Source organism: Frankliniella occidentalis, unplaced genomic scaffold (genome assembly GCF_000697945.3).
Source record: "Frankliniella occidentalis isolate FOCC.00 unplaced genomic scaffold, Focc_3.1 Scaffold100, whole genome shotgun sequence".
Classification (NCBI taxonomy): Eukaryota; Metazoa; Arthropoda; class Insecta; order Thysanoptera; family Thripidae; genus Frankliniella; species Frankliniella occidentalis.
Genome location: NW_026267229.1, coordinates 916,629 through 929,933, shown reverse-complemented (window position 1 = coordinate 929,933; position 13,305 = coordinate 916,629). Strand labels below are relative to the sequence as shown.

Below are 13,305 nucleotides of genomic sequence, written 5' to 3'. Positions count from 1 at the left end.
ATCATTTAGGCCCCTCTACGCCCCACCCCGGTGAGTTTTGTTCAATTCTGTCGTTAACTAGCCCATCCTCACACCTTTCCGAGTCCGTCGATACCAAATTTTCTGCAATCGGCCCCATAGTAGAGTCTGCAGAGCGTGCCAAGCACTCTGAGGAGGGGGGTCACGGGCGCTGCAGTACGTACTCCATTTAAGCTATCCTTTCTAGCCGTCGTCGTGTACTATTACGTCGCGGCCCGACGCCCGCGGGGGTCAGCAGCTCGGGGGTCGCCACGCCACCAGTTATCACTGTTATCACCGATCACAATACGGGACGGGGGAAAACGTAATTAAAAGTGCCTGCGGGCTGCGGCCAGGAGGAGCCTCGCGGCCCGCCTCATGCTTTGTGTCGTAACAGCTGACCGCGGGGCGGGACGGGCACCGGGCCCGGCGCCCGCCTGTACTGTACGCCCGACTGACTGACGGAGACTGACAAGGGCTGCTGACAAGAATCGCCAATCAGTCATCGGCGACGGTCCCGTTCCCGCACCGGCGCGGCGGGGCGTGGCGGCGGGGAGCACTGGTGGTGTCAATCTGCGCGGAGCAGATGAGAGGATCGCAAAAACGTCACTCACGTGCAGTGCCCGTTATGCACTGCCATATGGCGAGAGGGAAAGGCCAAGCCCGCGCCTGGCAGGACCGGACCCGCGGCGGGGGCAAGCATTCCCATAGCGCGCGGGCGGGCGTCATCGTCGTCCTGGCCGGGCAGCCTCAATAATGCAACCAGAGTGTCATACTCTTGTTGAATTGCCGGCCCTTCGGGCGTTTTACTATACTATGCGTAGTTAAATCACCACGACGATACGCTCCGCGCGCGACACGACAAGACAAGAGGAAACGAGATGCGTGCAAACGGAAGCTTTCGCCTATAGTGCTCCCGCCATAGCGCGGGCCTTTACTGTCAAGCAGGTGAAAGCAACACAGCGGCACTGCCGCCGCCGCCCCGCCTCTTGTCTCGTGACTCTAATATTCATCCCTCAATCACTCCCGAGCGCACAGCTGCGGGGCGGTGGCGCTCGAGGCACCTGCAGCTGCTGCCGCCCGCGGTGGCACTGGAGAGGCACCTGCTGCTGCTACTGCACGGCGCCCTGTTGTATGGCGCAACACAGCGCGCGTCATGTCCTGCTGGAGCCTTCAGTGACTAGCCTCCAGGCCTCAGGCCGCGGTGGCGCTGCTCTGTCCTGCTAGGCTAGACCATCCCTTCCATAGCCTCCATAGCCACGGTAGTGCCGCTCTGCTCTGTCGTGCTAGACCATTCCTTCCATAGCCTCCATAGCCACGGTGGTGCTGCTCTGTCCTGCTAGACCATCCCCTCCTTAGCCTCCATAGCCACGGTGGTGCTTCTCTGTCCTGCTAGACCATCCCCTCCTTAGCCTCCAGCCTCGGTGGTGCTGCTATGCTCTGTCCTGCTGGAGCGTCCAGTGCCCCCAGCACCGTGTGGGCTGGACCGCCTCCAGCTCCAGCCTTCAGCGGTGCTGCCCTGTCCTAGCCTTTAGAGAGCCACCAGCTCCGGGCGAGCGCCTCCAGCTGCCGGACGTATATGGTCCGCGGGACCCGCCTCGCGCGCGGCCGCCCTGCCCCGTCCGCGTGGTCAAGGACTCGCCTCTCCACTTCCCGCTGAGAACAACAAGTTTGACGAATTATGCCGCGGCCTCCGCCACCGCTCTGCATTTTAGCAAATCCATGTAAGGCGGTTGTCCTTTCGGCTCGGCGCGCGCGTTTGTGTGTGTGCGCGCGCGCGCGCGTCAGTGTGCGGGCGCGCGGGGCGCGGGCACGCCTGCGCGCCCGTTGTCGTCCTGGGACGAGAAGTCTTACATCACGATCCACGGCCAAGATACCTCCCGACCCGAAAAATCATCATTTTGTGACGATTCATCGCGCGTTTATCAGATGAGGGAAGACAATGAGGGCCGGGTTGGGTCGGGACGCCGTCGGGACGAGACGGGATCCCGTCGACGGCACCGGCGGCAGCCTCCCGGGCCTGGGCCTCGGCCTGGGCACTCCGCTCCATTAGACTTGTTTTGAGAAAACTCGTTGTCATTCCAATAAGTCAGTAAAATTTGACGCGACGCGCTAGGCACGTCCTTGATTCAGCTCCCGCCTCATCGAGCCAGACGAAAATGAATACATTATACATTTTGTTCTTTTTACACGAACCTTTAAAGTACATATACGCACCATGGAAAGGAAAATGATCGACAAGTTCGACGGCTTTAATAACCCGTGTAATTCCCTCTTCCCTCCCGCTACACGTCCGGAGTTCATGGCGGGGAAGGGCTCGTCGCCCGGCCCGGGCTTAGCGTAGCTTCGCGCCGTGCTGCCCATATCGGGCGTCTACCTGGCCGGTGATGGATGACAGATGGGACGGAGTGCAGCGAGCGGCTCGAGGCCCGAGCGGCGCCGTCCCATCCCTGCAGGCGCTGCAGGCGAGGCGGCAGGGTGTGGCGCCTGGCTCTAGCCTGGCTGCTGCAACAGCGACACACCTGTGTGTGCACGAGGGGCACGGGCACATAAAAATGTCAGCGCGCATGCGCTGTTATGACAGGCGTGTCTCTCTCTCTCTCTCTTTGCTCTCTCGCTCTCTCTCGCTCAAGTGACCATGCGCGCGGGCGGCGCGTCGCCCAGTCAGCGCAAGTGCGCCGACACTGCACTGGGTCCCATCGTCCCATCCCCGGCTGCCCGCCCGGCCCCTGGTAGCTGGCGCAGGCATTCTTGGAGGGAGATAGGGCTTTGGGCTTTGTCGTCGTTATCTCGCCCCCGGCTTTGTTGGCTGAGCTGTTGAGTGCACACCTATCACGACACAGTACTCGGAACGAGCGGCGTGGAGGAGAGGGTGGCCACACGCCGTCCCTGAGAAACGCTTTGCTGCAGAGCATGCACTCGACAGTCGTGGTGGTGATACCGCGCCGTGGGCGATACGGTGGCCCCCGAGGTGGCCCCCTGTGCTCCCAGCCCCACCTCGTGGTGTTGCGGATGGTTCCAGACACGGCCCAGCCCAACTCCCCCCCCCCCCTCCTCTCGCAAGGCTTCTAATCTCTTATCACCACAGACTGGTTTTGCTTTGGCGGCCAGCACGGCTGGGTCGGTGTTTCGCGGCTCCCGCTTCAACTTCAACAACTTACGCCTTTTTCTTTTTTGTTTCCAGGTGAGCCAGTGGTCCAGCGCGCGGAAGGTGGCCGCGCCAGAGGCGCGTGTCCCCGACGATGAAGGTCGGCGGTACAACGAACATACATGATGAGCTCCGCCAGTCAGATCTGTACAGTGTGCAACATCTGAGGACAGGTTTGGTTGGTGTACGACTGGTTAGGCAGAGGGGCCCGATGCGGGGAAGTACAGACAGGACTCTCAATAGCGCACTCACGTTACACTGTATTTTTACGGAGTGGGGAATTTTATCTCTTTAACCTTTTTTACGTCCCTCAAACTACTCACGACGATCGAGCACTGCCCTTGCTGTCGTGCGCTAGCGGCTCACCACCCGTTCTCAGCTTAATTCTAGTTTGCTGGCTTTGCTTATCGCAATCGCCTACTTACTTACTCCTCCTAAAAGCCCCGTGCTGGTAGGCAACCCTCATGCGCGCGTGCGCGCCACACAGTCTAACACAGGGAAGTGCACATGCAGCACGGCCTAGCCGCTGAACCGAGCGCCGGATCGGACCGGGGCGGCTACATAGGAACTGTGCGGTGCAGTGCAGTCGGTGCAGTGCGGTCTTGCCGCTCCCGGAAGGCTCTCCGCTGCAGGTGCAGGTCGAGGTGGGCGGCGGCCAGGTCAGGAGGCCTCGCGCCGTGCAGGAAGCTGGTGGATGAGAAATTTATGGAGGGAAGAGGTTTGCTTTCCCCCTTTAAGGCGGTGCGGCGAGCTCTATGTGCCCTTCGAATCCGCGCGTCGCCGTGTCTCGCTGAAAGTTGCGTCCTTTCCGCACAGAGTTGCCTCGCCCCGCTACCCGTGCCCTCGCGTGCGTCGTCTCCATTTGAGTACAACACGGCCGAGGACGCGGTGCTTCGGCGCGCGGTCCCCGCCACGACGGCCCGGCCTCCCCCTGACAAATGAATGAGTTCCCGGAGGCGCCCCGCCCGCGTCGTCGTCAGAGTGCCTCGTAGAGTGCCTCGTAGAGTGCCTCCCTGTGGTCCCGGGGGAGTGCACGGTGGTCGAGCCGCGCCCCCAGACCTGGGTCACGCGCTCATTGTCCAGGCTACTGACCCCGACCCGCATGGCGGGGCAGGTCGGGGCAAGGCGGGGCGGGGTGGGGATGGGCGGGGCAGGGCAGGGCGGGGCAGGGCAGGGCGGAATGCAAGTGGATTATGGCAGCAGGTGGGCAGGTTCGTTCCGTCCGTCGCATTGCCGCGCTGCTTTCTTTTTCCGCAGACGTGTGTTGTGAGTGTCTGTTGGAGAGAGACGGAGCAACATTACGAAATGGTTGAGTAGCGGCGTTCGAGGAGGCGGGGCGGGGCGGGGCGGGGCGAGGAGGGCCCTGACCAGGCTGCCGTTGCCGCTGCTGAAAACGTGTCAAACAAGTTGACATGCTCGCCATGTAGCACCGCCGCGCCACAGCACCGCTCTTGTTGTTACGCGTGCCCGAATTGCACCTCCTCAAGGCCATGCAGTTAGACATGACATACATGTTTGTCGGGTGCGGTGCACAAAAGTCATCCAAAACCTTGATCTTTTTATTTTGAAGTAAAAGAAAAATCTGCTGAAAACATTATGTCGAAGGATGGCACACTTTCATCAAACAGATGTCAAAATCTGTTCACCTAAACTACAAATGCTCATTAAAAATTTCAAGGAAACAACGTTAACACCTTTTTAAGTTAAAAAAAATCTTTTGTGATTTTTAAAACTTTGCACCTTTCCTTCGCCGTCACGTTTTCGCTGTTTGCTTTTGTTTTTCTAGCACAGTTTGCGTTGCCTCTGTGGACACCGGGGCTCGAGCTCGAGCGGGCAAAGGCAGGACGACGGACGGGTTGTCCAAACTAGACACGCCCGTACCGGCGCTGTGCGCTGCCGCTGCGAAAGAGAGAGTAGTGTGTGTGTGTGTGTTGCTGACCTTTGCCGCCAGGGGGCTCAATGGTTTGGCCGCAGCTACGGACGGTGCGGCATTTAATGCTGCGATTAATACACGTGTTGCAACCCTGAACCTGGAGCCATATTTCTCGCGCGAGTTAAGATTCTATCTTGTGCAGTATGCGGGCCGGGCCTATGCCGCGGTTGCGCCGCTGGTCTCGAGCGGATTATGATATCACGTGCAGTGTGATGTGTGTTGCCCCCGGCCCAGCCCCTGGCCCCAGCCTCTGGTCCCAGCCAGGCATTGCCCCGGTCAGTGTTATTTTGCCCGGTCTTTGCTGTCTGCCCCGCGCCGCTGAGGCTCCGGCCCCGCGAAGTGGTCCGCTCTGACTCATCGGCCTCTTGCCGGTCCGGTCCCACCTGCTTGTTTACAGGTGTAACAGCTGCCGCTTCCCCCCCACACTTTCGCTCTGCGGGCCGGGCGGGGCTCGAGGCGACACCTGCTCTGGTTTCCATCTGCAGCTGCGGCGCGTATTGCTGCACGAGTAGAGGACTCAGTATCTCCCAAGGCTTGTCCGCTGCCTACCACGAAAAAGATGTCGTCACCATAATGAACATTTTCTTGTAAATATATACATTGCAAAATCTGGCATCTCGTTTGTTGAAGGTGCGAATAATTTGATGCGAGAACGAAAATTTAACACCCTGCTAGGGCCGAATAAGGTTTCAAAACTAGAAAAAACACTTATGTACAAACTCATTCTTTTTTGCTGTCTAATGTCTATGTTGGACAAAGACATGGTGACAACCACTTTTTTCGTGCCATAGTGTTCTATACTAGCGTTTAGCGCGCCGCAGCGCGGTGAGGTACCTCCGACAGCGCGGCGCAGCTGGACATAGCCAGGTGCCAGGCGGCTGCGGCGGCAGCTGCTGCAGGTGCTTTCAGGTGCGAGCCTCGCGCTCCTGTTCTCATTGAGGCAATCATATCGTCCGCGAGACCTCATAGCCAGCCGCGGCCGTAGAGGACTGCAGCAGCGGGGGTTATGTTGTCGGGATTGGTATGGGCATAGGGAGGGAGGGAGGAGGGGGGAGGGGGAGATTAGCAGATCTGAACTGGACACACCACTTTCCCTGTCTCTGGGGCCCCTCCCCACCCCTCCCCGCCCCTCCCCGCCCGGTTGTCTGCCGCGGTGTGGTGTGGCCCTGCCCCGCGAAGCAAGCTGGGCGCGGCCCGCCAAAATGCAGGCGGCCACCACACCACGTGGTTATCGTACTATCCCACCGTCCTCCTCCGGAGCCGTCGCCCTTTCGACGTAGCGCGCTGTAAAACTCTGCAGTGCAGCGCGTTGCAAGAAGTGATCACGTTTGCACACGGTAAAAATAGTTTCTTGTATTACAAGACATATGGTCTTGGATGCCATTGGCGTTCTCCAGGAGATCCAAGACCGGGTCTTGTAATACAAGTAACTTTTTTTACCGTGCGCACTTTGGGCGGGCGGTGGGCGCCGTGCACAGTGCGGGTATACTGCACCGCATGCAGTCGTGCGGGCGGGTTGCCTACGCGCACGGGGGCCCCACACGGAGCTCCACGAAGATCGTACGAAGCCGCTTAGCCGCTTGCAATAACTCCTGCGTTCTGTGCGATGCGAATGTCCTCGTTTCTTTCCTGGACTTGGACTGAACTTTTACCTCACCGACCGGGAGCGCTCGCCCCGTATCCCTTCCTGTTTGCTCTGCGTCCGCCCACGTCCGGTGCGGCCCGGCGGCCGGCGGCGGCCCCGCACGGCTGAACTGACTAATCCCATTAAATAGTTTTGATGACGGCTCAGTAATGGACTGGATCACATTTCATCGGTGGCGCAATAGACCGGACCGGACCGGAGCCCATCAAAGAGCGGGTAGAGGGGGGACGGGTCTACCGGGAAGGACCAACCAGGACCTGGGACTACATAGTTGCTTCTGCAGGTGAACCGACTGATCGGAAATACTAGCGGCCGGGACGGACGGTGTTGGTGCTGTGGCGGTGGTGCAGGATGCTGGGGCAGGCCTAAAGGCGGGCCGCAAGGAATGTGAAAGTATATAGTGTCGCCCCGTGATGCGTGCCAAAATATGATATTAGTCGCTCGGCCAGAGACGGGGAGGACAGCGTCGCGGATGAGGAAAGTTCGCACGGCGGCGGAATCTGAGTGAGGCGGAATACTTGCGTACTACGTACATGTACGCAGACGGAGTACACGCGCACGGTAAGCGGCGGCGTAAATTATTTGGGTGGATCGAGCGCGAAAACAACAAAATTACCTCGAACGAGAGTTCCTCTGTGTGTTGTGTGCGTGTGCGTGGATCTCGCGTGGTACACATAATCTCTGGGCACGCTGCCTCCGCAGCCCTGCCCTCCGACCTCTACAAATCACCGGCAAATGTCAGACGGCGGGCAGGGCAGCCGAATCCAGCAGGCTGACCAAAGGATTAGCGCACATCGCGGGGAAGTTTACTTTACGAGAAGCTGCTGCTCCGTCCTGATCGTGCGTGCGAGCGTGCGTGCGTATACGTGCGTGCAGGCGTGCGTGCGAGCGGCGGAGGTGCTTGTAAATGATGGAGCGAGTCCTTAACGTCGAAGTTGGAATCCTTTGCGCCGCACATGATCGCATGGGGCCTAACGACCCCGGAGCAGCCTGCTGCAGCAGCCAATGTCGTCGCTATCGAGCGCGAACGTTTCAAATACCATTCTCCCTCCATGTGTGCCGCGTCTTTTTTTCGGTAGAGCCTTGTGGAGCCCCGGCGGGGCCCGCTCTGCTCCTGCTGCATTCTATCGCGGCCGTATCGCGGTAATGTGGCCTGCCGTGTTGGGACATGTGGCCGGCCAGGCCAGCCCCGAGGTGAGTCGGTTGTTGGCAAGCGGCGCTGCTAAATACCGACCAGATCTGACCCTGATGGGCACCTGATCACATCAGGGCACGCCCTGCTCTCTGCAGTGAGACCCCGTGCTGCTGCTGCTGGCGCAACCTGGGCAGGGCAGCAAGCGCAGCAGAAGAATGCTACCTTCCCTACCTGCTAGTACCGTGAGATCAGGCAGGGAGGCTTTCCTAAAGGATACTTGGACCAGATCCTATGTAAATCCGGCGCAAATGAGCCTAAGCGTTTGCGCTTTCCCCATAGCGATAGCAGCGGCCCGCGGCTTGTCTCCCTGGACTCGAGGAGTGGACCCGCAGCCCTGTCCCTCGCGGGAGGTGCGGCGCGCGGCGTTTGTATTTGAACACTCGACAATTGCCCCCCGCCTCGCCCCGCCCCGCCCCGCGCGCACTGCAGCCGCCCCGGAGTGTCACGCTCTGCAACGCGCTGCTGCTCCAGATCCATACATTGCGTGCCGAATCGACATGACCCAATCACATCCCATTGACACCTTTGCACCGCGTCGTGTCGTGCGTTAGCGTTAGCCCGCGCCCGCGCGCTAGCGTTATACTCCTATTAGACACACTGCGAGAGCTGGCGTTACTCTTGGACACACTGCTCACGCATATGGCACAACTGTGGAAAATTTGTATGTATTCGAACCAACAACCATCAATTATTGGGGATAATTCTCATGAATGATCGTACCGTATCGTATGTGTCTCAGATTATCGCGAGCAGGCGCTAGTGTTGTGTACGTTCATTACCTCCCCCCCCCCCTCGTAACGCGCACACACACACACACACACACACACGCACACACACACCCCTTCCTCTCACCTGCCGCGCATTGTCGTGAGAAGTGGGTCGCCCGTAACGAGATTGTGGTCCAGAGTGTAATCCGCGTTGTGCGCTCTCATTGGCGGCTGCCCGGCCGGGCCCCGCGGCCTGTTCGGCTGACGCGGCCTTGGCATTGGGCCGGCGCCACGCACTCGACCATCACTTGTGCGTGTGCAATCCGCAATCCATCCGGTTTGTGTATCACAGTAAGGTAAACACATCACGCCGATCGCTCAATAATATTGGTCTCGCACGGAAAAAAATGAATTGGTCGTCAGAACTAAATATTAGTTAATTTCGGGACAATCGATCAAAAAATTGTTGAGGTAACTAACAATTTGTTTTCAGAACCAAGATTAAGTTGTCAGAACAAGCTGTTCGGTGCTTGAGCTAACGCATTCGTTCTAAAAACAAACCACGAATTGGCTCCTGCAGCAAACGTGCTTGGTTTTAGCGACCAACTCTTGGCTCTGGCAACTTAATCTTGGTCCTGACAACAAATCATGAGTTACCTCAACAATTTTTTGATCGATTGTCACGAAATTAACTAATATTTAGTTGTGACGTTAGTTTTTCCGTGCGTTTGCCCATCTTTGGGATTCCAAAAGACTGCTCCGAGTGTGTAGTAAACGATCCATAAGTTTCGGTCGGCCCCATACTCGCGCGTTGCACACAAGCAGCGGGTCCATAAACGGAGTTTGCTTATTCAGCTCCGTGGGAATTCCCCCTCCTCGGGCCGGCGGGGAGCTGCGCCCGCTTACACGGCTCGGTGGGCGCCTCAACGGTAGGCGCGGCTGAAGCAGGCGGAGGCGTGCGAGCGACATTCGATTCGGGCATTGCATTTTTCACACTCTGCGCGGGCACGAGTCCCCTCTCTGATCGTGGCCAATCGACCGTGTGTAGTACCGCCCGTACCGCTGCCGGAGCCCGGTGCTTAGCTCTGAGCAGGCGCCCATCGTCACTTTTACAAATCATACCACCGCGGCTCCTTGTTTTGCAGTTAATTTTTCAGCGGGTCACTGCGGACGCGTCCGGGCTGAAGCATGAGCCATCAACATTGTAAACGGCCTCGTTGACGCGGGACGGGACGTTGCCGGCTCCACCACCTCTGCGCGGCGCTGCTCCGAGGCGCTCTATAGTGGCCGCGGTGAGCTCCCCGTCACGATCCTCCATTGAGAGGGACCTGTTCGCCCCGAGTGATTGCGGCTGATCATTGGAGGGCTACAATTACGACATTTGGGCTGCGGCAGCAGTGTTGCTGTTTTACTCCACCTTCGCCTGCCTGCTGCTGTCGGTGTATAGTAAGCAGTCGAGCCCCGTGCAGAGCAGCCGAAGCCGGGGCCCCCGTCAGTCTGTTTTACCTCCTCGCTGAATGGGAGCTCGGCGCGCATGCGCTGCGAGCAGCAGCAGGCCCAAAGCTGTTGTTGTTGTTGTTGTTTCACTCCGCTGCAGTAAGAAAATTAAAGGTCTGCAATAGTGTAAGGAGCCCCCCTTCCCCCCTCCCCCGCGCTCACTCCTGCTCGCTGTTTGGCGATGGGTTTGCACTTTAGCTCCCAGGCAGTTAGGCCCTTTGATGTTCGAAACGCCAGCAGCAGTGAAGGCAAACACAGGCGCATACCAACACACGTAAACACAGCCTCACGGACACAGACACACACACACTCACACACGTACGCCGGTGGGTGCAATCCCTGCTGCAAGAGGCTGCAGGTGATTGGAGCGCGTGCCCCGCGGCCCGGTGGAGTGATGCGGCTAGAAGAACGTGGCGACACACGCCGCCAGCGGGGGACTTAGCTTCTCACTTTCAATTCCATTCAGCGTTAGTATTTTATTTTTTTGTTACGATTTTTATCGCGATTTTATTTTTAATTTAACGGCTGTGGATGAAATATCAGTTGCGCCCGGCCCAATCGATTGGGACTGATCTGATCAGTAATGTAATAAACAAGGCAATCGCCGCCTTGTAAGGCACAATGGCGAGGCGAGCCTCACATGCGGTAGCCGCCGCGGCTGGGGCCGGGCCAGGCCAGCTCAGCGAAAGTAAAATGAGACAAACGGGCGACGAATTCCGATCTCAGAACGGGAGGGTGCAAAAACAAAAGCGAGGCAGGGACAGAGAAAGAAGCTGTTACGCAAGTCAGGCAGGGGGCAGGGGCAGGCAAGCTCCTCTCCCTGGCTCCCCAGGAGGAAGGAACTCTGGAGAGGAAAAAACGGCCATGCAGTCAGTCCAGGGCGAAAAAAAGGGAAGTGAACAGTTAGATTTCCCTTGCTTCGCCTATCACAGACAGAGGCGCCCCCTCCTCTCTTCCCTCCTGTTCTAATCTTCATTTAGTTTTTCAATCGCTGCGGACTGAGTAGTGCTGAGCTGCGCGCCGACGCGGGGCGCGGCGGGGCTGGGCGGGCGGGAGAGAAGGTAGGGCCGGGGCGTTCAGATTGGGTGCCAGATTATCTCGTGCACGCGAGAGGGCCAAACTCGGCGGTGAAAATCCAATTGCGACCTCCTCCCCCCCCCCTTTCTCCCAACTCGCGGCCCCAGCCGGTACCGTCCCCACCTGCTCGATCTGCTCGCGGTGTGCCAGAGTGCGACCGTGGCGAGGCGTGGCGAGGCGCGGCAGCGACCTTCGAGAGTCCTGAAATACTGCCGAACAACGCCAACCAGCCGAGCGCCGCGCGCGGCCCGGCGGCACCCACAGCACAAGCCGCCCGGAGAAAACTAAGTTGTCGGAAATAATATACATGTAACAACTGCGCGTCTGGTGCGCGGGCTGCTGCAGAGTTTCTCTGCGGTGCGTGTGTGGCTGGCGCGCTGGCGCGGGGCGCGGGACTGTATGGACGGCGACGCGCGTAATGGCCGTGATTACTTTGGTAATTGCAGACTTGCAGCAGCCGGACCGGCCGGACCCGACCGGACCTTCCGTTGTGCGCCCCGCGCGGGGCATGCAGGCCCCTCCGCCCCGAGGCCCCCCACGGCGAGGTGGCCGATAACGCACGGGGGGCGCCGCCGGACCTGACAGGGCTGCGCCCTCGGGGGGACGTCCAGGACCTCGTCGGGACAGAACCTCGTCAACATCACCTCGAGCGGCAGCTAGCGGACGCGTCCGTGACAGAGACTGCGAGGGGCTCGTCAACAATACCCCGGAACGCCTCGGGGCTCTTTGCCGTCCCAGGATCCACTTACTACCCTGTTACTCGCAGACCCGGGAGCTCGTCCCTGTCCCTCCTCCGGGCCATGTCAGGACACTGAGGTCTCCGTCAACGTCGTGCCCAGAGCACACCACCGTCGCCGGCGGGCTGCTGCCGGCTGCTGCGTGCGAGTGCGTGAGCGCTGCAGCTGGAATGCGCTGACTTCCGTAAGGAAGCACTCCGCTGCGCGGAGCGTCGTGGAGGGGTTCGCGCGGCAATATGCAAATTGTGGGAACGTCGCGGCGGGGACGGGGGCGGGGCGGCGCTCGGCGGCGGGGCCTGCGGCTCTTAGCTCAGCCGGGCCCGCGGACAGGCCAGGCCGGCAGACACTCAACTTGACCTTGGGGTCCTCGCGGGGGGCGAGCCGAGCCCAGCCCGGCTGTCCCAGCCGAGCCAAATGGCCGCGGCCGCGGCGAGCCGAGCCCGGGCCGCGGCGCGTGACGTGTCCACGACGGCGAGGCGGCGGCGGGGCGGGCAGACGACGTGCCGCGCCCGCATTGTGGCGGTGGGGTGGGCACCGCAGGGGTGGCCCGGGGCGCGGCGCTGCTGCGGGCGCCCCCAGTGTGGCGCGCGCCGGGGGTGCATCCCGTGCGTCCTGCTCGACGGCGAGGCTGCGAGCGCGGCGCCGCCGGCTCGTGACCCCGTCCCCTTGCACTGTACGACGGGCACGTGCTGCCGCGGTGCTGCCCCCTGTCGGGACAACCATGGGCTTAATCGCCAGCTGCGGCGTGGCGCGGCGTGGCGCTGCAGCGATAACACGAGAAGAACACACTGCGGGCCCCGCGGTGCGGCGCGCCGTGCTGCCGCGCTCAGTCCCCGGCCGGCGCTGCGCCGCTGTGGTGGCCGCGGCAACCTCGTCGCGTCGCCGATAGCCTACTTGTGTCGTATCGCACCCCGACCGCCCCCGCCCCTGTCGCGTCTCAGTGCAGCAGGGTCGACGACAATTGTGATTTGATTTGTGACTGTGGGAAACGTACCCGAGAGGCCATAAGCTTCTTATGTGTTCAGCTTCTCGTTCGAGTGTGCAAGTGCCGGCAATAAGTTGATTTCTTATTTACTTTTTGCAAAGTGCTTTATGGTGCTGCGAGTCGTTCCCGCCGCTCCCGCTCGCCGCGCGTCGTCATCGCCATGATTGGATAATAGCCGCAACGAGGCTCGATGTGGGCGTGGGATCGACGTCAGCGTCTTTGACACCAACGCCGCCGCCATGAGCTACCCGGTGCGTATTAGTCGCTGGAGGCGGCCGCGGCCGGTGAGGCGACGCCCCCCTCGCGGGCTGACATGCGATGAGCGTGTGGCTGTGTGAGCTGTGAGCTGCACTCGCGGGACCGTCCGCAAGCGATACCCCCGGA

At 60.2% G+C, this 13,305-nt stretch overlaps 1 protein-coding gene across 1 annotated transcript in view; it reads left to right on the top strand.

Moving 5' to 3' along the window:
• The first annotated feature begins 12,697 nt into the window (after window positions 1–12,697).
• The window catches only part of LOC127749855 (uncharacterized), a 26,368-nt gene continuing 25,760 nt past the window's right edge, over window positions 12,698–13,305 (top strand). The window contains exon 1 of the mRNA XM_052269733.1: window positions 12,698–13,172. Coding sequence (XP_052125693.1) covers window positions 13,161–13,172 — 12 coding nt within the window. The 5' untranslated portion in view covers window positions 12,698–13,160. The remainder of the gene's footprint in view (window positions 13,173–13,305) is intronic.